Source organism: Protobothrops mucrosquamatus, unplaced genomic scaffold (genome assembly GCF_001527695.2).
Source record: "Protobothrops mucrosquamatus isolate PMUCROS unplaced genomic scaffold, P.Mucros_1.0 scaffold854, whole genome shotgun sequence".
Taxonomy (NCBI): Eukaryota; Metazoa; Chordata; class Lepidosauria; order Squamata; family Viperidae; genus Protobothrops; species Protobothrops mucrosquamatus.
The window spans coordinates 324,669-347,086 of record NW_015387109.1 but is presented as its reverse complement, the minus strand read 5'-3'; the positions used below and the strand labels follow the sequence as shown (position 1 = coordinate 347,086).

Sequence of the window (22,418 nt, the reverse complement as noted above, 5' to 3'; positions counted from 1 at the left end):
CCTGACATATTAGTTATTAGAAACTGGGAATTCTTGAAGTAGAACAGTATAAAATACCAACCACACTTCCATTTCTAAATAATAGCTAAAGAGAGATACTCCAGAACCTCTGCATCATGAGGCAGTTCCAGTTAGCCAAGCTGCTTCATCTGGCAGTGGAAGACCCTCCACCCTTCCTTCTAGCTTTCCGGAACACCTTGAAGAGCTGGGATTGGTTTCAGGGGATGGCTGGAGTCTTAGAACTGCAAATGGCGATGTATGGAGGAGTCTGTGTTTGAGGGCTCCAGGAACTGTTTTTTGAGAGTGGTTTTATTGCTCCTTTTTACATTTTTACTTCCTGGTTTTCTGAGCTGTCCAGGAGTATTGTACATAGGATGGGCAGCCATATAACTCCTTTGAATAAATGTATTAATTAAAAGCTCCACTTGATAACGTCCCACGTATCAATCGGCCCCCTGGGAAAATACTGTTCCCTGTGCTTTGCCCTGAATCTTTAGCAAAGGGGAAAGTTAGAAGGAATGGAGCGGGATGGGTGAAGTTGGCTGTGTGGGTTATTGTTTTAAAGCACTCTTAGCTGCCATTTTTGTAAATGCTGGCTACCTTATGAAAAAAATCCTGGTGACTCGAACAGACTTCTCATTTGAACTAAATGTGTGCGACGGGAAGAGCTTTGTCCCTAAATTGTGATATCACTTAGTCCAAGCAGATGAGGGACTGATTGCATCTAGGGATCTGCTCTTGTTCCAAAGCTGCCATCTTGCAGACGTGATAAGAAGCTTCCTTATGTTCTTTTGACTTACTATATCCTTTGTGTTCTTGCTTCCCCTCAAAAAGCTACGAAAATGTATTGTGGTGCTTTTAAAAATATTTGATGTGATTTTTAAAATTCTGAAGTTTCTTTACAATCATCAATCTGAAAGAACCCATCACTATTAGATTACCTTTTAAAAATAATATTTTGGGGGTTATCTATTAATTTTAAGCATGGCAGAATTTGCACATTAGTAATTTTTAGAGAAAATTAATGTGACAATTGAAAATATTTTAAAATGGAAGTTTTTCGAACCAGAACTTTTTGTTAGATTTTTACATTTGTATACACATTTACCTCATACATACATTGAATGTTAGTAAGTTTGCTAAATCTCCTAGTTAAAAATAGCTGTTGTACCATTCTACCATTTAAGGATTTATAAATTGCATACACAATCATACACACATACACACTACAGCAATATGAAATATAAGCTTCAATAAACTACAGTAATCAGTTGGATTATATGAACAGATTTATTAAATACTATTAAGTATTATACATTTGAAAGTAAGAAGTCAAAGGGATCCTTAAGCTTTCGTTTGTCCAAACCACAGTTTTAATGCAATCAAATGATCGAGTCCTAGTTTTTTTATCAGCAAAGTATTTAAATCATAGTGGACAATTTCACCAAAAGAAAGCCTATCCAACAGTTAAATTCTATGTATGACTGTTCTGAAGTAATTTCAGTATTGTAGTTGTAAGGTGGAAGATTCCTATTGGGAGATAACCGTATTTGTTCCTTCAACCACCAAATTCTTGTGATTTCACCATATGCACTTTGGAAACTAAAATATTACATTCAAGCTGATTTTGTAAGAATGTATAGGTTTGTTTTCAGGCTATGTGATGAGCTAATTTCTAAATTGCCATTTGTCTTAAGCTAATGAATATTGGTTTTGGCATTGCTTACAAAGCAACAAAATGAAATACAACCGTGATACGATACATGTGTTCACCACCACCACCCTTCTTGGACTTGTTTTTTTTTTTTTAAATATGTAGTACTTTCCATTTCAGTTGTGTATGTTTCTCAGAACTACAGGCCATAGTCCCAAGATCTAGAAAGAAATGGCAACTTTGATCACACATGGATAATCTTTGGAATCTTATTTAGCATCTAGTTAGTTAAACTACATTGTTCAACATAGTTGTTTAGCAGACCTCTTGTGAAACACTTGTGCATGTTCCTCTTGACACTAATACACCTTTAGCTCTTGACTCGATTCAGTTTGTTTTATAAAACAAGAAAATTACAAAAGTTATTTACAATTTCACTTTTTGAAATCAACAGAATATTCTTTTTTTAACCTATCAAACATGCACTTATAAAGGCAAAAGAACTATTGTTCCCTGTATAATGTGTGACATTATTTGCTTTAGGGTCTTGTACGTTTTTGCCTTGTATAAATATTTTTACCAGCAGTTTTCTTGCACAATGTCCACTTTGTTTTTAAATTGACAGAGACAGCATTAATGGTACCAGTAAACATTCTTAAATCTTAATAAGCAAATCCATGGTGAGTAAGTCTGAATGTCAATATTTAACAGTCATTGCTCAGTGGAAAAATATATTTGAAAGTTTGGAATAATGGAACTTGTTAGCAATGCAGTTTGTACTGTATTTCATTTTGATTGCTGTTATACCACTTTCAGGTTTTTATTTTAAATATGAACTGTTTACAATAAACTGGAACTATTTCCCCTTTCTGGTAGTTATACGTGTTGGGTAGAAACACTGCATTTCTGGTAATTATTAGCATAAAATGCTGGCGATAGCAAGAGCTCATTGATTCTGGGTAAATTTGAACAAGGTTCAATTTGATTACATAGTTGAGTCCGCATAATGTGTGCCTTATCCTCTCCAAATACAAGAAACAAATCAATACAACAATTTTAGTGGACAGAGGTGTGTTGAAATAAGTCCAAAACCCCGATTTCTGCTTATAGTTTTCATATTCTTCCAACACAAAATTGATACCTATGACTGAATTGGATTCATTTTATTAAAGGCTCATTGCTGCAAAGCAGGAATAATTAAGGAATAGGAAACCTAAATCTGTTGAGATGACAAGTTTGTTTGATTCTCTGTTCCAGCAGATAGCCCTTTACTGTCCCCTAGTGAAACATGTTGGGGTACAGTTGCATTTAATCATTTTTATATAAAAGTCAATAGAATGCAACAAAAGGTTAATGAAATGAGATATAGGGTACTTCTGCTTTCCTCTTGAGATTGAAGAGTTCATGTGGTAATGGAAGAGATCGGCGAAGGTGTTTCACCATTACACAATTGGTCATTTCTATTCAGTTTCAATTTAGGGATTCCCATAAGAGCCCAGGGTAAAACTCTATATTTCTGCATAAATATGACCTAAAGTGTGATTTGTTCTTCACACAAGCCAAAAGCTAGGTGAAGAGAACCCTATTAAACAATTGAGTCAAAAACATTATAGTTCACGTATTTGAGGAAAATGATCCAAATCTGTGTGGCAAAACTTATGTGAACTTTCGCTTTCAGTAACTGGTGTGCAATCCTATAAGTGCAACTAAATATTTCAGATAACTGTTGTCCTGAACATTGGCTTGGAGGAATTTTAACCAATTCCTCTTATGGAACAGCGTTAATTCAGGGTTGTTTGTGGGCTTCCTTACATGAATTCCCTGCTTCCTACAACATTTCTATAGGATTAAGGTGAGGACTTTGATGGCCCATTCCAAAACATTTTCTTCTGCTTTAACCACTCTTTGATTATACAACACGGATTGTTGTTATGGTGTTGTTGTTATGTTATGGTGTAAGTCCCACTTTCTCTGGAGCCCAAAGTTCACTGACAGATATCCTGATATTTTCCTGTAAAATTTGCTGGTACAGTTCAGAATTCATAGTTCTATCAATGTTTTATCAATGGCAAACCATCCTGGTCCATTATACTGTTACCATCATGTTTCACGGATGGTATAAGGTTCTTATGTTGAGTTTGCCTTTCCCAAATCTAACACTTGTCGTTCAAGTAAAAAAAAAAATCTATTTTGGTCTTATCTGGCCACAGAACATTTTTCCAATTATCTTTTGGGCTATCCACATGGTCTTTGTACATGGACAGCAATGTTCTTTTTGGAAAGTAGTCACTTTCTCCTTGCAATTCTGCCATGCACACCCATGTTCAGTGCTCTTCTGATGACGGTCTCATGAATATCGACATCTAGCAACGCAAGAAAGGCCTTCAATTCCTTAGATGTTATCTTGAGGTTCCTTGAGACCTCCAATATTACATGCCTCACCTTTGGTATGATCTTAGTTGATCAATCACTCCTGGGAAGGGTAACAGTGGTGTTGAATTGCTTCCATTTGTACATGATTTGCCTGACAATGCACTGGTGGAGCCTAACTCTTCGGAAGTAATTTTGTTAACTCTTCCAGCCTGGTGAGCATCAACAACCATTTTTAGATGTCAGAAATCTCCTTTTTCAAACTATTACACACTTCCTCATACCTGTGTTGTGAAGATCAGTCTTTGATGGTGAATACCCAGAATTCAGTCCTTTAAATAAGGCAGAACTTCCCACACTCACACCTGATTATCATCCTATTCATTGGAACACCTCTTATTTCTCCTTCAAATGAACGGATAATTCCAGACTTTCACATACACAAACCATACACATATATAAATTTGGATCACTTTCCTCAATGAATAAATGAACACGTATGCTTTAGACTTAGTTGTTTAAATGGGTTCTTTAGCTTTAGGACTTGGGTGGAAAACAGATCACAACTTAGGTCACATTTATGCAGAAATATGATCAATTTAAAAGGTTTCACAAATTTTAAGTGCTGCTGTAATTGCTGTTAGCTGGAATATAACATTCTGCTCTTTTAATTAATATATTTATTGTAAACTAGTTAACTTTTTAGTAAGCATGCTGCTGAAACAGAGAATGAGATTGAGGATTTCATCAATTTGATCAAATGTTTGGCAATTAAGTTTGGGTGTCCCTGTCCCCAGGAAACCATATGGCCTATGTAGAGAACTACTAGTCCAGGGGGTTCCCAACCAGGAATGCTCGCAGTCCCTGGGGGTGCGAGATGATATTCCAGGGGGTGAGAAAACTTTGTTTTCAAAATTATAGTGTATATGCATAATACGTTGCCGTTATTTTGAACTTTTGTAAGGGGTGCGAGAATATATCAGCATTCTAGGGGTGCAGGGAATAGAAAAGGTTGGGATCCGCTAGTTTAAAGAACCAGGGACCTTCTATTATAGCTAGTATCGATAAAAGTAGTTTTATCCTTTGTGTAGAGATGATTTCATGGTCTGGCCTTAGGGATCTGGTATTGGTCTTGCAAGTCTGATTGTGCTATATACATCATCCTTCTTATACTTCAATGAATTAGATGGGGTCAGCCTGATCTGCTTCTGAATGTTATCTCATTCTAGATTTAACATTTTAGTCCCTTTTCCCCTAGGTAACAGCTTGTCATATTTCCATCAAGATGATTTCCTTATTCTCTACCATCGTTATCTGCCTGACCATTTTGGGTTAAACTGTATAACAAGAATGAAATCAGCCCTCCCCTCCCACATCCAATCTTTTGAAATACTGTCTTATTTCACAAGAATTATGTAAAAGCAAACTTTACTAAAAGAAAAATCAATATTAGTTTAAATAGTAGCATGGAAATAATGATTTAAAAAAAGGAAACAGAGCTGTTACAGAAGTAGCTGCTCATTTAAAAAAGAAAATACCTAACTACAACTGCTACAAATGGTTTCTTTCACCCAAAATCCCAATAGATTGGCACTCTAATTTACAACATCACGAGATATTAAAAGGAAACAAGCCTGAAGCATGATCAAGGCTATTAAAAAAGAGTTCCTCAATTGCTATAAAAGAAACTCAGATTTATCACAACAGAAATTTAATGTAATATAAATTCCTTGTTAGGCTCATTCTACAAAAATCAGATTCTCTAAACTATCTTTCAATACACCTGGATGTCCCCACAGATTTCTGGAGTTTCCAGCTATGGAGCAAAAGCTGTTTGGGGAGGTGATGTACCTCACTTTCTACCCTCCATCCAGCAACTTTTGCCCTGTTTTAAAAGAAACAAAGACATATTTCTTATTTCTAGGAGCAAGAGGAGCTGAGGGATCTCTCTGTATGCATCAGTCCTCCATGAGAATGTTGATTCCGAGTTTGCAGTTTATCTCACAGGATATATATTAGGAATCTCTGAATCATGTATTTAAAATGATAGCAAAAAGCAAAACATACCCTCAATGATAGTACTATTCTAGGTGTAACATCTAGAGCAGTATTTCTCAACCTTGACAATTTTAAGGCATGTGGACTTCAACTCCCAGAATTCCACAGCCAGCATTGCTGGCTGTGGAATTCTGGGAGTTGAAGTCCACATGCCTTAAAATTGTCAAGGTTGAGAAACACTGATCTAGAGCATCTGAGTGTGACTCCAGATATCTTCACATATTCATATAATTTTCTTGGCAACAATGCAGAAGTGGGCTTTCTCCTTGCTGACTTCCAGTGTTTAACTTGCCAAATTGGCATCGTGGTGGTCTAAAATTTATACTCAATACCATGAGATTTCTTAGCCTTTCAAGACCAATGACCAAGGCCAGCTTGGTGATGCTACTTGAGACCAAGTGAGATTAATGGCTAACTACAAAAGATGCTGCATGAAATCACTTCTATCAGGAAGAAACAGTTGATTGGAGTAGATTATACTTCAGCTCTACAAATTCTCCCATCTATTAAGCCCATGATTAGAGATTTGTTTCTGGCTCTTTTGAAGCTATAATTTTGGCTTATTAAAGATAGCCTTGGAAAATTAAAGGTACCCTTATTACTTATAAAGGGATTAAATACCGGTAGGAAGTTTCCCCCCAAAGCTTGTGTCCTTACTGAAGGAGAGTTTGTACACTGCAACACACTAGGGGAAATAAGTTCTTGGACAAGACAAAGCTATTCAGGAGGTCCAGACTTCAAAACCAGGGAATGCCGAAAGGAAGACAAATGGAAGCACGTTAACCCATTCTAAGAGTCATGACTGTTCTCATGGATATCTTAATTATGCAAATGGTAGAAAGAACGAAGAGGTCTTGTATCCCAAACTTTATTCTTATGAAAAAAAAATTCTTCAAGTGAAGATTAGTGCTTTGAGGAAAAAATAAGTTATCTTTTGAGTTCATGATTTCAAGTGGAAAAGGAATTTAAAGTCAGACTTTCCCGATAGGTCCAAATTTAGACACACACCTTCCCGGTATTGGCTTTATCATCAGTTCTATTAAATAAAGGATGTGGATCAAGAACAGTGAAAACATTAGGATGCAGGTCCCGTCTCACCTGAACACGTGAAAAGCTCAAATGGAAGATAATCCTCTCTATTCAACACGCATATAAGCTTGAGATCTGAAGGGAAGTTGTATTTATCTATATAGTTCTCAGAATGACCCAGAACTCAACTAAGGCAGAAATCAGTTAACTTAAGCATAACTTAGTACAGTTTGAACAGATGCTGGAGAAAAGTTGTACTGTTTCTTTCCACAATACGCAGAATCCATTCTTGTTCCGGCGAAAATTATGTTTGGAAAATTTCCAGATGAGATTCCAAAAGTGAGATCAATGTATTCCAGAAGGGAAAAAAAAGTATTTCTGGGATTTCATTAAATGAGTTTCATTAATTGCTAGTCACTGGCTATATAGTGCCTGGGAATTCTGTAAGCTGTATCTCTAGTAAATCTAGAGAGCACAATTAGAAAGTCTGCTTTCAGATGTCCCTGATAAGGAGACCATAAACCCAGATGTTTATCACTTACCTGATGGATTTTTTTTTAATAGTTTGAAGATTTAGCAGCATGTCGGCACCAGTGAGGCATAGTAGTTGAGATGTTGTATTAATAAGACCACCCAGGTCCAAGACCAACTCCATCCATGAAAGCTTCTTGGGCGACTTGGGGCCAATCATATTCTATAAGCCCAGCATATCTCATAATACTGGTGTTGAGAGGAAAACACTGAAGGGAGTGATATGCCTTCAGCCCCCCAAGGAAAAGTGGGATATAGAGGGGTTTCCTACAGTGAAGCTAGACTGGTCTTCTTCTACAAGTATAAAAAGGGAGAGCCAAGAAACCAGCTGATCAATTAATTCAAATGCAGCTAGAATTCAGTCTCAGCAAGTCAACACTTAACAACATTGATTCAATAAGTTTATTCTGTATTCCAAAATCTTCACAGAAAATTATGGAAGGCATCTTAACTATCAGCCACACGTTCCTGGGCCCGAAGGAAGCTAGCTTTCTTTTGAGCCACACGATCTTTCTTCTGAGCAAGGGACAATTTAGGACGGTTCCACCTGCAAAAAAGATGTTTGGGTTTGATTATTCTTGCTAATGTAGAGAACCTATCCGGCATAAATGAATCTTAAAAACAAAACAAAACAAAAAAAGAACTGACACCATAAGCATCCTTAGCATTAATGGTCAGATACTACACTACCAGAGAATAATTACTCATGTAATTGCACAAAGGCATCCAAACCAGCTCTTCTTCTAGTTCAGTGTTTCTCAACCTTGACAATTTTAAGGCATGTGGACTTCAACTCCCAGAATTCCACAGCCAGCAATGCTGGCTGTGGAATTCTGGGAGTTGAAGTCCACATGCCTTAAAATTGTCAAGGTTGAGAAACACAGTTCTAGTTGAAGATGACCTGTACCTTTGCCCACCCATACATGGTTATCTCTGCTCATTACATCCTTTTAACATTTTCATCAACAGAGCCACATTTTATCATCTAATAATTCACTGAGCAGGAGTTCGGCTTAAGGACGCTTCCACCTGTGCAAACGTCTCTATCTACCGGTATTCTTAGGTTGGTTAAACAGATTAATATACTGGACTTGTAAATGATCTTAGAATTAATAAGAATGATTCCCAATAAGCACATTCTAGCAAGCATGACAGCTATTGGCTTTAACAGAAAATACCACTTTTCTATGAGATAATCCATTTCAAAACAGAATAGAAAATTGTACGATTTTAGATCAAAAGGACTAATAATTAACACAAATTTGCTTCACGTTCTGAGGTTTGACACTGGAATAGTGATGCTTATGTAATGGAACCAATTCTTTTCCTTTTGAAAATGATATGTACAATGCAATTCACACCACCGCTCATGTTGTGCTTTGTGGTAGCTGGGAAAAAAATTGTTCATATTTGGACTACTGCTCATTATTTTGAGGGGTCTGTTCTTATATTCCAAGCAAAAGCAGAAATTCCAATGCAAGCAGGCTGCACACAGCTTATAAATATAACTGTAGGATAGGAATGTGCAAAATGTTCCATTTCTAGTGGCCCATGTCTGTAAGAAAAAGCCAAGGATGTGGTGGAGTTGATGGCCAAGGGGAGGTAAGAAAATGAAGAGGCTAGAAAGATTAAGGGTCAGACAGGGCAGCTAGATTGCTACCATTAATTTCCTCAATTTCCAGCATAGCACAAGGAGAGATAACAAAAGACAGATACTGGAAACTTTGGTGGGCAAGCCAGTACAGGTAGCCTGCAAGTTACAACTGTAATGAAGTCTATCCATCACACAACAACAGTTGCGATGCAAATTGGTACATGTCAGACCTGATTTTCCAATTTTTGCAGTGGTTGGTAAGTGAATCACTGCAGGCAAGTGAACAACACAGTAACTAAGTGAACCAATGGGCGTGGTTTGGGAGAAAACCAGAAATGTTATTTTGCAAAAAAACCCTGTATAAATGCAATTGCAGGACACCACAAACAGCTATAAATTTGACTCAGTTGCCAAGATGTGGTCACCTGGCTGTGTGTGTGTGCACGTGCACATTGGAATTTGAATCCAGGTTGTCAGTATCCCCTAGGTCAAGGGTAGGCAACCTTGGCTCTTTTATGACTCATGGACTTCAACTCCCAGCATGGCTGGCTCAGGAATTCTGGGAGTTGAAGTCCACAAGTCATAAAAGAGCCAAGGTTGCTTACCCCTGCCCTAGGTAGGTCTACTGGAACTTCCAGCAGTGGCTTAGCGACCCATCATAATTTGACAACTATCTATATACATGCTATGAAAAGTGGTGCACTAGTCTTCTCCTACTCACTCCTATAAGACCCCTCTGGGTATTCCTGGTTTTGGTTCTGAAGAACCACTGCCCAGCCAAAATGCATCACAGAACTCTCAAGACAACAGTGTTTTTTCCTGCCTGAAACTGAACATGTTCTGCACACACCTCTAATTATTAAATCCAAGAATGAATGTTCATCAACACAGAAAGGTGTGCAAAAAAAAGCAAAACAGGAGGGACTTGGCATGCTCCTGCAATCTACTCAACAAGATACTATACTAAGTAAGCAAGCAAGCTGGAGTTATTTGCTACAACATTAAAACACAGGAACCTGAGTTTAAGCTTCGTATTAAAATTGTATTCTGCTAGGGGGAAAAAACTAAAATCTTAACACAAAATAAAAATTATTCCTTTTTAGCATCCCCCAAATGAATAAATACCCTTCTCACCCTCACGGGTTCTATACATCTTCCTCCATCTCAGATCCTCTATCAGAGGCCTGCGAGTTGGGAGGGTTCTGCGCAAGATCTTAGCTCTAGCACTGCACTCTTCTGGAGAGATCTCGGTTGTTCCTGGGATCTGTTGGATCCACTCTCCCAGCTTATGGGGTCACAGCCCTCAGTGCTCTTATTACCACTGGGACAACTTTTGACATTTACTTTCCACATCCTCTCTAGTTCCTTCTTCGGTTCCTGGTACTTCTCCAGCTTCTCATAATCCTTCTTCCTGAACTTGCTGTCACTTGGCACCGCTGTCTTCTGGTTGTTGTCCACTACCGCAATGTCCAGTTGACTGGTCAGTACCTGTCTGTCTGTCTGTCTGTATATGGAAGTCCCATAAACTAACTTTTACTCTACACAAGTTCTTGCGGGATCCTCCATTTATACATAGGAGGCTCTAGCTCATATTCTATACAGGTGATCCTGTACACAATGTCAGCTACTTGGTTGTGCTGTTGAATGTACGCTGTTCCTGCCTGCCATCTTACACCCTGCCAGTATGTGTTGAACTGTCTCTATGGTCTCTCTGCACAGTCTGTACTTTGCGTCCTGTCTATTTGTAGTAGACCCGCTTCTATGATCTGGTGCTTAGTGCTTGTCTACTATGATCAGGATCAGTGCTGTCCTTTAGTCCAGCTACGTGAGTCCTTGTTATGCTCACCAGGAGAAATCCCTCTTCCAACAAGCAGGCAGAAACCACAAGAAAAAAAACCACAACCCCTTTTATTCTCAAAGACCTGAGTCAATGTCCAAGGTAAACAAACACAATTCACAGAAACTTGATCCTCAACACGACCAGCACTCCTACACCTTCCCTTTTATAATTCAGCCAAGACGTGGCTTCCTAATGCCCCATTGCATTCCTCTGTCCTACTCCCTTCTCTTGCCTGTGCATTCGTGCATCTGGGATTTGTCCCAACTGTTGTTCAGCACTGTCCAACTCAGGCTCCCAGCACAGCTGTGTCTCAGCCTGAGCGCGAGTAGAGGGGCCAGGCTCCTCGTCCGACTGTAAGTCTTGGAGCTTCTCAGAGCCTTCCTCTGACTCTGATGTCACTCCAGGCCCCTCCTCATCTGAATCCTCAGACTCAGTTGCTGGGTCCACAGGCTGGCGAGGAATCACAATAAGCCCTTTCCAGACAGTAGTAGAATTTCCCCATATTCCCTATATTTCTATATACAGTGTGTGTGTATTATTTCAATGTTTATACATTCCTTCACTAATATACAATTACATGTTTCCTATGGAACCCCTCTTAGGACAAAAAAAAGGTCATCTTACCTCTTCTTTTTAACTTCTCTCTTAGGTTTCTTTTCGTGGGCAGGGTTTTCACGTATTGCAGCATGCGCTTTTCTATACATTTCTTCCATCTGTGGCAACACATTTAATCGTTAATTCATACTTACTACATATTTAGTACTTATTAGACTTTGGGGGAAAACCAAACGGGAGACGGGAGCATTACAATAAAGTCAAATGGAGTCCTTCCCTATCTACAACCCCAAAGTCAATTATACCACAAATGCACACTAAAGAAGGATCTGCAAAATGGTTCATGCACGTCACAACTGGTTTCAAGTGGCCTATATCCAAACTGAAACATTCGCGTTTTATCCATGCGGGGACCAAAAGTGGAACTGTTTTATGCCCGATAAAAACCAAACTGTGGTTTTTCCAGACAGCAAAGTATTTTGAGGGAAGAGGGAATTAACAGTAAGAAAAAGCCAAAAAGCCAACAGCTACTGGAGTACTTCAGGGAAAAGATGGAGGGAAACCTTCCAATAGCAGAAAGCAAGCTAGTAGATGTGCCAACAATCTTGCACACATTGCAAACAAGCAAGCAGGAAAGCAGCCACACTGCTGAGGTGCATTTGTCAATGTTATATATGGACAAGATACTTATTGAACAAGCCATGCTCAAGAGTGCATGTAACCATGCAGCAATGACATCAGGTCCAATTTTTGGTGACCTACAAGTTTGCTTTAGCAATTCCTTAACTACAATGAAATGGTCTGTTGCTAAGCAGTAATTCAAGGACTTTATGATGTATTACCATGTCAGGTGTTACATTGTTCTTGATATACTGAGAGAACTGTTTTTTATAAGCATCTTCGTCTTCTTCCATCAGGTATCGCATGTAATCTGCAACGTTTTGGCCCATGATATGCTTGCGGTGGACTTCTGCATTGAATTCTTTGCTCTCTGAGTCATAACCAGGGAAACGCTTGGTACTATGAAACAAAGAGCTGAGCATTATACACTCTGGGAGCAAACTGGATAAGGTGTGGCGCATACATTGTGAGATTCCAAAAATGGGGGGTTTTTTTGGGGGTGGGAGTCAGATCCAAGAGTTTCAGCCACCATCAGTCCCGTCTTGAAACACCAAGATCAATCATACACACACCAAGGACCAACTACAGAGTGTTCAGTCAGTGGGATATCATCACACAGTAGCCAGTTAAAAGCAAAACAAAAGATGGGATGATTATAGAACGCCACAATGATCCTATTTTACTCATCTTCTCATTCACAAAATCTACTAAAGTGAGAAAGAGAATCAGATTTTTGGGCATCCAGTTCATGTAAGATTTTAGCGGTGAATTGCATACGGCAAATAAGCACTGAGTCCGCTACAGAGAATAGAGTGTTGTCGATGGCAACAGAAAGCCAGTTTGGTGTTGTGGTCAAATCACCAGATTAGAAACGAGGAGACACTGAATTCTAGTCCACTTTAGGCATGAAAGCCAGCCAAGTGATTTTGAGCCAGTAACCTTCCTTCTTGGCTCACCTCACGGGGTTGTTGTGATGGGGGGGGGGGGAAGGAGGAGGTTCACCACCTTGAGTTATTTATAAAAATAATAAAGGTGGATAAAAAATGGATATAGATTTTTTTAGATTAAAAAAAACCTATAACACCCCCAACAGAATACAAATGACCTCAAACACAGTTATATCCTCAAGAAAATGAATATATTCAAAATGTATAAAAAGAGGGGGGGGGGGAATCCATATAACTTAATGGCTGCCTGAATGTGAACTGAATTCAGAAGGGAAGAAGTTACCTGTGTGGAATGGAAAGACCACCATCCACAGCTCCTTTTAGAGCACCAAAGACTTTGTTTCCCGTAGTCGTCCGAGCGAGACCAGCATCCAGATAACAAGTAAAGGCACCAGGCTGTCCATCCACACTTTCCACATTGTATTCATCACCAGTCACTTCAACTTGGCCTTCGTAGATCTTATCGAGACCAAATTTATTCAGAAGCTGCAAACAACAGCATGTGTTAAAGTTTTCCTTGCAAAAAAAGTTCACGCTTCATTTATACAGCGATATGCAATGCTTGCCACCTAACAGGAATGAAATCAACATACCCTGTAAAGCTGGGGGGGAAAATTAGATACGATGTTTTTAAGGAGCAACAATGAAAGCTTGATTTATGACAATTTATTGGATTCTGTTACAGCAGATTTCAAAAGCACTGGATCATGTTTCCTCAGTGATTTACCTCATTTGAATAACATAATCATGCCATTTGTAAAAGGGGCATCATGATGACACTTATCACAGATAATCTACACTGCCAGGATGATGTACTTTCATAACAGTTCAGAATACTATTATAATTCTACTCTCCCCAAGTAGTCCTTTAAAACAAGGTTTCTCTATAATTATGTCCTTGAGTTGGTTCTCATTAAGCCATGCCATTTTTGCTCATTTTTCAGATTTTTAATTTATTACATTTATATATTATCAGTCAAGATTCCAGGAAGTTCAAAATGTAAAACACAATAAAATGCTATAAAAGAGAGGTCTCCAACCTTTCCGGGCTCATGGCCCGGAAGGAGAGCAGGTTCCAAATTGGTGCGCGTGCACACATGCAAACAGTGCCACGTGTGCGCGGCATTAGCAGCCGTTTGCCCATGTGCACACCCGCCTGGTGCTAGCAGCCCCGTTCGCCCATGCGCAAATGGACCGTGCACACACACCCAGGGCTAGCGGCCCCATTCATGCCTGTGTGCATGTACAAACGGGGCCGCAGGCTCTAGCGTGAGTGTTGGGGAGTGCATGCGCACCGGCCATTCCTGTGACCCGCTGGCCAAGAGGCCGCAGCCGCTGGTGGGCTACAGCCCATACGTTGGGGACCCCTGGTCTAAAATACAGAACACAAAAACATACACATTAAATCCCTATTTTATCAACAAAATTCCCAACAGAAAATGGCAGCCCAACATTACTTCAACAGCTCACCTGAACAATGTTCTAATTGACTTGGGAAAGGCCAATAAAGAATCCAAGCACACCTGCTACAAGGTCCCCCACCTTTTCTGTACACTATGGGGTGCAATAACAGACCCCCTGCAAGGCACCGATTAAAACTGGAAAAATCTATATGGTGCTACAAAAAAGGAGAAACGGATCCCCTTTAACACCCAAGCTTAAATCTCTGTAGCTATTTAACTTAAACTCTATAACTTAATGCCTTTTATAAAAATTGCTAATTTAACACATTATTTTCACTGAACTTGAGGGACTAACACAGAAAAGCTATGTGCCTACTGGTTATTAATTTGTAATTCATTCCCATATTATAATATCAATGACTGCAGATCTTCCATATGATAAGAAGGCACGAATAACAACTTTCAAAGAGATACATACCCTGCGGGCCATCAGCAAGCCCGTGCAATAAGCAGCAGCATAGTTGGTCAAGCCTACTTTCACACCATACTTTGGCAACTCGTGAGAGTATGCAGCACAGACAATCATGTCGCCTTCAATTCTGGCATATGCAATCTAAAAAAGGGAACATTGGTCTCAAATCCATTCATTGCAATTGTCTTATGCAGCAAATGCTCCCAAACTGAGTCTCCTTAATCTAGGAAATAGATCCATGAGTCAAGCCAGTATCTGAAAGTCCCCCATATATATAGCCAAACGTGGTTTCCCAGGTTTGCAGAAAACACATTTAGTTTACTATGCAAAACAGAAATCCAGGAATGGCATATTCCTTTATGATCTGTTTTCATCTCTAGCATCTTATAAGGTCTATTTCTCTTTTTGACAGTCCTTTTCCACATTTGCCCACTTCTTCCATTCTCAACTGCAAGAAGACTGAATTTAGGTCAAAGGCTACATGTTGTTCACTCTTTCTCTAAGCATAATTACTGGTGAAATATTAAAAAAAAATATTTATTTTACTATATTTAGCTGTTGCCTAATTCCAAAACTCTTGGCAGCTCACAACTTAAAATACTATAAAAATTATGTGATACAGCATAAATAAATCGGACAGTATCTATCGAAAAACTACACTGTATTAATAAGGGAGCCACATCCATTCTACCCACAGCCAGGGTTTCAAGACCTTTCAGAATTATCATCAGAGTGAGAACCACAGAAATCTCTTAGAAGGTAAGCCATGCGACAGAGAAGGCATGCTTCCCAGGTCACAAGAGATGTCACTGTTTAATCATTGGGACCAAGTATAGGAATTACGAGTCCAAAAGAATCCCAAGATTGCACACACTGATTTGAAAGGGGAAGTGCAATTCATTGTTTTATAAAGCAATGTAATTAATCTTGATTTAAGTTCTGAATAGTACAGGTATAACTTTCTTCTAAAGCAGGGGTGTCAAACTGCCGGCCCATGGGCCGGACGCATCATCTGGAAGCCACACCCACCCCATTGCCATCAATGGCAAAACCATCCCGACACGTTGCGCGATGTCACGTGACATCGCAAGTTTGACATGTCTGTTCTAAAGGAAAAGCATTATTAAAAGCATGAACTACTCTAGTTTCAGAATATAATTTCAGTCTAAAAAAAAAACCAATATGTTGGAGAAAAAGCCTAGGTAAACATGCTCATAAGGATGCTATGCATTATAAAATATCTACACAAAATCACTATATAAGAGACATATGCAAATTGGTTCTTAACAACAGCCAAAATCAAAACATGCCCTTACCTGGCAAATGATATCTCTGTTGGTGACACGTACAATCATCCTGTATTTAGGAGTGTTGTACTTGTTTTTATCTTGAATCACCAAGCGCTTACGAGCATAGTAATCAGTCTTTCCCTCTGAATAAGAAAAAAAAACAGATCAAATAGATTTAGGATTTTCTTCTTTATGCCACGATCCGTTCAATGTACTGAAGCTCTGTAAAAGAAGCAAAACAGACCTCTCCTTCTTCGGAACTTGACTTGGTACCTCTTAAAGTAGGCCTTATTCTTGACAACTTTGACAAAGCCCTTGAATAAATGGATAAAAAAAGTTAGAACATCTGTATGACAATTTATCAAATGAAAGGGGGGGGAAGCTTAGAAGAATTAATGAAACAGATGTAATTTTTCATGATTGTTTTATGCTGGTCTATGACAGAGAAGAAGATCCGAGAACCAAGAAGCTGAAAATAAAGAATAAGGTGCAAAATGGAAAACAGTACTGGAAAACTCATTCTGGCAGTAGAGATGCTTACAGAATTCTACCTCAATTACCTGTGAAAACACTGGAAATCATCAGAAGCACTGACAACCTATATAGGAAAGTACTCAATTTTTTTTCTCATTACTACCCATCTATAATCAACAAATTACATATGATGAATTTAGCTTTTGTTTATATTTCCCAAATTACATACTACCCATCTACCCTTGTCTCATGAAAATGTCTGCGGCTGGAAAAAAAAGTCAATAGTGAACTAAATTCTAAAAAAAACAGCAACCATACCTATTCTATCAAGAAAAAAAATCACCTATTAAATTTCCTTTTGCTGATGAAATGGGTTCAGTCTTCTGCCTTTCCAAAGTAAATAAGCCTGTAACATCACATCCTAGTCTGCTAGGACCAACTAGGACCCCTTTTCATTTGAAAATACGCTCCTCCAGAAACTATTCCTGGATACATTTGCTGCCAATCAGCCCTAGAAAACAATTGTGTATTTTTTTTTTTAATTTAAACTTTTTATTTATAAAACAATTAAAAAAAAAATTGATTTGACGTGACCTTTCAGTATATACATTCTTATCAGATTATACCATATTTTACAACAATTGTGTATTTTTTACCCAAAAAACCAAGCATGTCAGAGCGATACAGACAGCTTTATTTAGCTTGACAGACTGCCAGACCAATGCTTTCTCTACATTATTTAAAGTCGTTTTTTAAAAAAAATTAAACCTGTTGCTGTGCCCACAATTAGAGATTTATCCATTCAGTGGGAAAATATAATGCACGAAGCAACCCTGAACCAGTCTTTTAAACTATGTGCTGTAGAAAACAGCAAACCCACATATCCAGATCCAGCAAACGTCAAGGAAGCTTAGACACGTTCAGGGATAAAAAAGGACACATCTAGGAGAAGGCTCATAATTAGGGCTTCTCTGCAAAACCCATTAAATGGCACCAAGTTGGCTCCCCCTGTTGTTTCTCATTCATTCCACAGGCCCAAATCCTGCAGGGATCGCAGCTCTCTTCCTTAAGCCAAGCCCAGTTCCATGTGTGTACGTGCATCCCTAGGAAGCCTTTCATACATTCAAGAGCTTCAGTGTTTCTCAACCTTGACCATTTTAAGGCCTGTGGACTTCAACTCCCAGAATCCCACAGCCAGCATTGCTGGCTGTGGGATTCTGGGAGTTGAAGTCCACAGGCCTTAAAATGGTCAAGGTTGAGAAACACTGGTCTAAACTACCCTCCATTTCCCAGAGAGAGAGAGAGAGAGAGAGAGAGCTAATGAAAAAAGGGGCCTGAGGAAGAAACTCTTAAGTCGGAATGGAAACAGGAGAAGCAAAACGAGAGAACGGGAGAAAAGCAGACTCGGAAGACAATCTGAACGAAGCTCTGGGAGGCCGCAGCTCTCCCATCCAGCAGCAACTTAAAAACACAGCGCGAGCAGCCATTCCAGCCACGCTGGAACTCGCTTCCGCGGCTGGGCCCACCGCTTCCCAATCAGGCTCCATCCAGGCAGCAGGAGACAAACCAGAAGCTGCCCGAGCTCGGGAATTGCAAAGCCGGTCCCGCCCTGCCCACCACGGCTCGTTTGGGCCCGGTACTGACCATGATTGCCGGCTGTATCCCGTTTCGCTTTAGGCCGAGGGCCGCCTAACGAAACGTCCGCGACCCGTACTGCTGCGAAAAAAGGCCGAGCTTAGGACGCAGGCGCGGCACGTGACCAGGAAGACGCGGCAGTTTCGCATCAGGAGGAACCAGTCGAGAAAAGAATGCCGCCCTCTGGAGGGCTGGAGGAGGGGTGCTTGCTCCGCTTCCCCCGCTCTCTTCCCTGCGCCGCCGGCGCTTACGTCGGTTCAGCTCCTCGGAGTAAGCACGCTTTATCCATTAGCTGCTGTTATGACATCACTGTGGCAAAACTTCCGTTGACAACTCATAGCATTTCAGCTTGGTCCGGTCTGGATTCGTGCAGCGAACGTTTTAGAGCAGAGGTTTTTTTCAAACTTGGCGGCTTTTAAGACATGCGGGCTTCAGCTCTTCGTAGTAGCTACAGAATTATGGGAATTGAAGTCCTCCCTTCTTAAAAGTTGCCAAGTTTTGAGAAACCTGCCTCCAGAAGCGGTGAATGCTCCAACACTGGAAGTTTTTAAGAAGAGACTGGACAGCCATTTGTCTGAAATGGTAGAGGGTTTCCTGCCTGAGCAGGGGGTTGGACTAGATGACCTCCAAGGTCCCTTCCAACTTTAATAATAATAATAATAATAATAACAACAACAACAACAACAACAACAATTGTCGATAAGAAAGACAAAAAAGTCTGGATAGTGGACGTGGCAGTGCCTGGAGACAGCAGAATAGAGGAGAAAGAACTGGAGAAGATAACAAAATACAGAGACCTACAAATAGAAATAGAAAGACTGTGGCAAAAGCAAGCAAAGGTAGTACCAATAGTAATAGGCGCCTTGGGTGCAATCCCAAAACAACTGGAGCACCACTTGAACACCATTGGCATTGACAAATTCGCTATTAGTCAATTGCAAAAGGCAGCCTTACTAGGAANAATGAGGAGTAAGGCTCCCTCAATGAGACATACCCGTGGTTGTAATTTACCATTGTTGTTTCAACTTCTCCATATAGTTGGCAGCTCAGGGATTCCCTGAGAGTCTCCCGTGCAAATATTAGCAAGGCCTACCACTGCTTCTCAGCATTCAGCAGCTAAGTATTGCTGAATATTGCAAAATTTAACCAACATATCTGGATGGTAATGGTGGAAAATGCTCTTGCAGATTTTTCATTTGTGTTAAATCTATATGGCATTTGAATAGATTTAACATGCTGACAAGCAGTTAATGGATTGCTTATGTATCCTCAAGTTAACACTGACTCTTAGTTACTACCTAAACAGATTTTCTCTTGGATGCTCACTCCCCAACCTGTCTCTTCAGGTCTTCCAATGGTGCCCCAATCCCCACTGTAAGTCCATACATTTTGCTGCTGGTCTTTCTGTTTTCTTCTTTCCTTCCTCCTTTCCAGCATTAGAAACTTCTTAAGACAGCTTGGTCTTCATATAATGTTTCCAAAATATGATATTATAACTGGAGCTTGATCACTTGTACCTCAAATGAGACCTCTTTTTATTTTATTTGTTCTTGCTATTTGTTTCTTTTCCTGGCTACCAACTCTTTGTGTTTTCCAAATCATCAACATCTACTAAGAGTAGAAATACGTTTAGCTGGTATACATACTGTCATATGAATCTACCTTCCCTGAAAAATATTAAGTTTCAATTCCACAGTTTCCAAATGGGCATGCTGACTGGAAATTATAAGAACTTAAATCAATTACAACAGGAGCTAAATAGAGTAGTGAATGAGTAACACTTGCCCTGGTGTAGAAACAATATAGTTTCAGCAGGTTTAAGCAGAAGATGAATACTACATGAGTCAGAAACATGTTTTGCATTCAAATATCTTTGGGTCATTTTCCACTTTCACTAGAATTATGAAGCCTGAGGAGATGATTCCAACAAGATTACTCCTGGTGAGGCCACAATGACACTGATCCAGCCCAAAATAAATAGGATCTTATGCTTAGAATCAATCTTATCCACTATAAGGTGTATACAGAATACATGTCAATCAGTCACAACATTATAACAATTCCATGCTTCATTTAGTTTCATTGAAACAGTATTTCCATTAGCTACAATGCTTACATGTACACTTTAATCTATTAAACTCAATCTATATACAGAAAATCCTCAGCTTATGACCAGTTGCTCAGCAGTCCTCCCCAGAGCTACTTAATGACCCAATTTTGAAGTTACGACAACTATCCCACTTTCAGTTTCTGGCAAAAAAAACAAACCCATTGAGTGTAATAGGTTCACTTAACAATCGCCACAAAAAAAGGTCATCAAATCAGGTGCAGTCATATGGTGACCTGCTTAATGACTGGCACAACTTATGATTGTAATTCCTGGCTCAATTACAGTAGTACAGACATGTCAAACTCGCGATATCACATGACGTCGTGCAACGTATCGGGAGAGTTTTGCCATTGCCGGCAATGGGGTGGGCGCGGCTTCCGCATGACGCATCCGGCCCATGGGCCCGCAGTTTGACACCCCTGCAGTAGTAAGTCGAGCACTTCCTGTAATGCCAATTACAAGATAGGAAACAGCCATTATTTGTTTCAGATATTTAGAAATATTTCAGAAGTTTTTCTTTCTTCACAAGATAAATTTTCAAATACTGTTTCCTGTTCAAACATATACACTCCTCTAAGGTTTCAGTTCAATTCAAAATTCGCAAAATGTCACTGGGATCACCTACAGATAATCCCTGAGTTAAGAATGGCCAACAACGCGTACTTACAAACTGATTGCCATAAAGCCTATTACATTAAAATTTTCAGTGAAATACAATGGTTTGTAATAATGAACATACCGTACATACTACTTTGTGGCATTCGTGAAACATTGCGCTGCTTCAGTTTCTTGGCTTGAGGAAGGAGAAACACCGTTCGCCATTATAAATCAGATCATGTTGCTATTAATAATATATTGCGTGTGCAACTTTGTGTTTGGCTTAATTTTTTCTCTTATTTACCCTTGTAACCGTGCCTCTCAACTGTAAAACAGATGCAAGTCCTGATGCATCAAAGGAAACAAAAAAGATCACAATTGAAAATAAAGTAGAAATAATGAAGCGATCAGAAAGAAAGGATTTAAATATAGTAATATAGATAGTTCTCGACTTACGACCAAAATGTTTAAGTCAGACATTTGTTGAGTGAGTTTTACTCTTTTTTATGAGTTCTTAAGTGAATCACTGCAGATTAGTAACATGGTTATTGTCAATCTGGCTCCCCCACTGACTTTGTTTGTCAAAAGGTCACAAAAGGTGATCACACGGCCCTGAAACATTGCAACCGTCATAAATACGAGTCAGTTGCAAAGAGTCTGAAATTTTGATCACATGATCATGGGGATGCTGCAACAGACATAAGTGTGAAAAATGAACATAAGTTACTTTTTTCAGTGCCTTTATAATCCTTCAAATGGTCACTAAACGAATTGTTGTAAGTCAAGGACTATCTGTAATCTATAATCAGCCAGCTCTTGAATCTGGAACATGCAGTTTCCACTATTTTTCAGGGATGTATTTTGAAAACATTTGCTCTGAACTAAGATTTCCTTAGAAATGTGGGATAAGAAGGCCTCTTTAGATGCTTTCTGGTTTGTTGAATAGGAATCTCTGCATCTAAGTGAGGCATATGTACAGGTGTTTCCTTTATCACATCCTACGGTATACATAGCTGAGTAATTTCATATATATGCATTATGTGTCTGAAATTCATTTTATCAATTACTGTGTATTTAGCACCTTCAAATATTGACAATTCTCAGTTTGGTAAACACTACTATTTTTCTGGATGTCATTAAGTGGTTTTGTCTGGACAGTCATGTTCTTTTAAATGATGTATAATTTTAAATATTGTAAGCTACCCAGAGTCTTTTTAGCAGTTGAGCGACCTCAAAATA

General features: G+C 39.3%; 1 protein-coding gene and 1 non-coding gene across 2 annotated transcripts; both read right to left on the bottom strand.

The window, feature by feature from the left end:
* Positions 1-8,026: 8,026 nt before the first annotated feature.
* RPL5 (ribosomal protein L5) lies at positions 8,027-18,592 on the bottom strand. Its single transcript, XM_015819053.1, has 8 exons — positions 18,482-18,592; positions 16,608-16,677; positions 16,391-16,506; positions 15,081-15,215; positions 13,483-13,685; positions 12,474-12,651; positions 11,701-11,789; positions 8,027-8,189 (listed from the first exon to the last, which is right to left on the bottom strand). The coding sequence occupies exons 1-8, from the start codon at positions 18,482-18,484 to the stop codon at positions 8,090-8,092; spliced, it is 894 nt and encodes a 297-aa protein (XP_015674539.1). The 5' UTR covers positions 18,485-18,592; the 3' UTR covers positions 8,027-8,089.
* LOC114922775 lies at positions 12,777-12,872 on the bottom strand. Its single transcript, XR_003810479.1, has one exon. It is a non-coding gene; the product is annotated as a small nucleolar RNA SNORD21 (small nucleolar RNA).
* Positions 18,593-22,418: the final 3,826 nt, after the last annotated feature.

Coding starts and splice junctions, on each gene's coding strand:
- RPL5 (XM_015819053.1), bottom strand. Junction 16,507..16,607: donor CAAGTTCCGAAGAAGGAGAG/GTCTGTTTTGCT, acceptor TTTCTTATTCAG/AGGGAAAGACTGATTACTAT. Junction 8,190..11,700: donor AGAGAAGTTAAAAAGAAGAG/GTAAGATGACCT, acceptor TCTTTTTTGCAG/GTGGAACCGTCCTAAATTGT.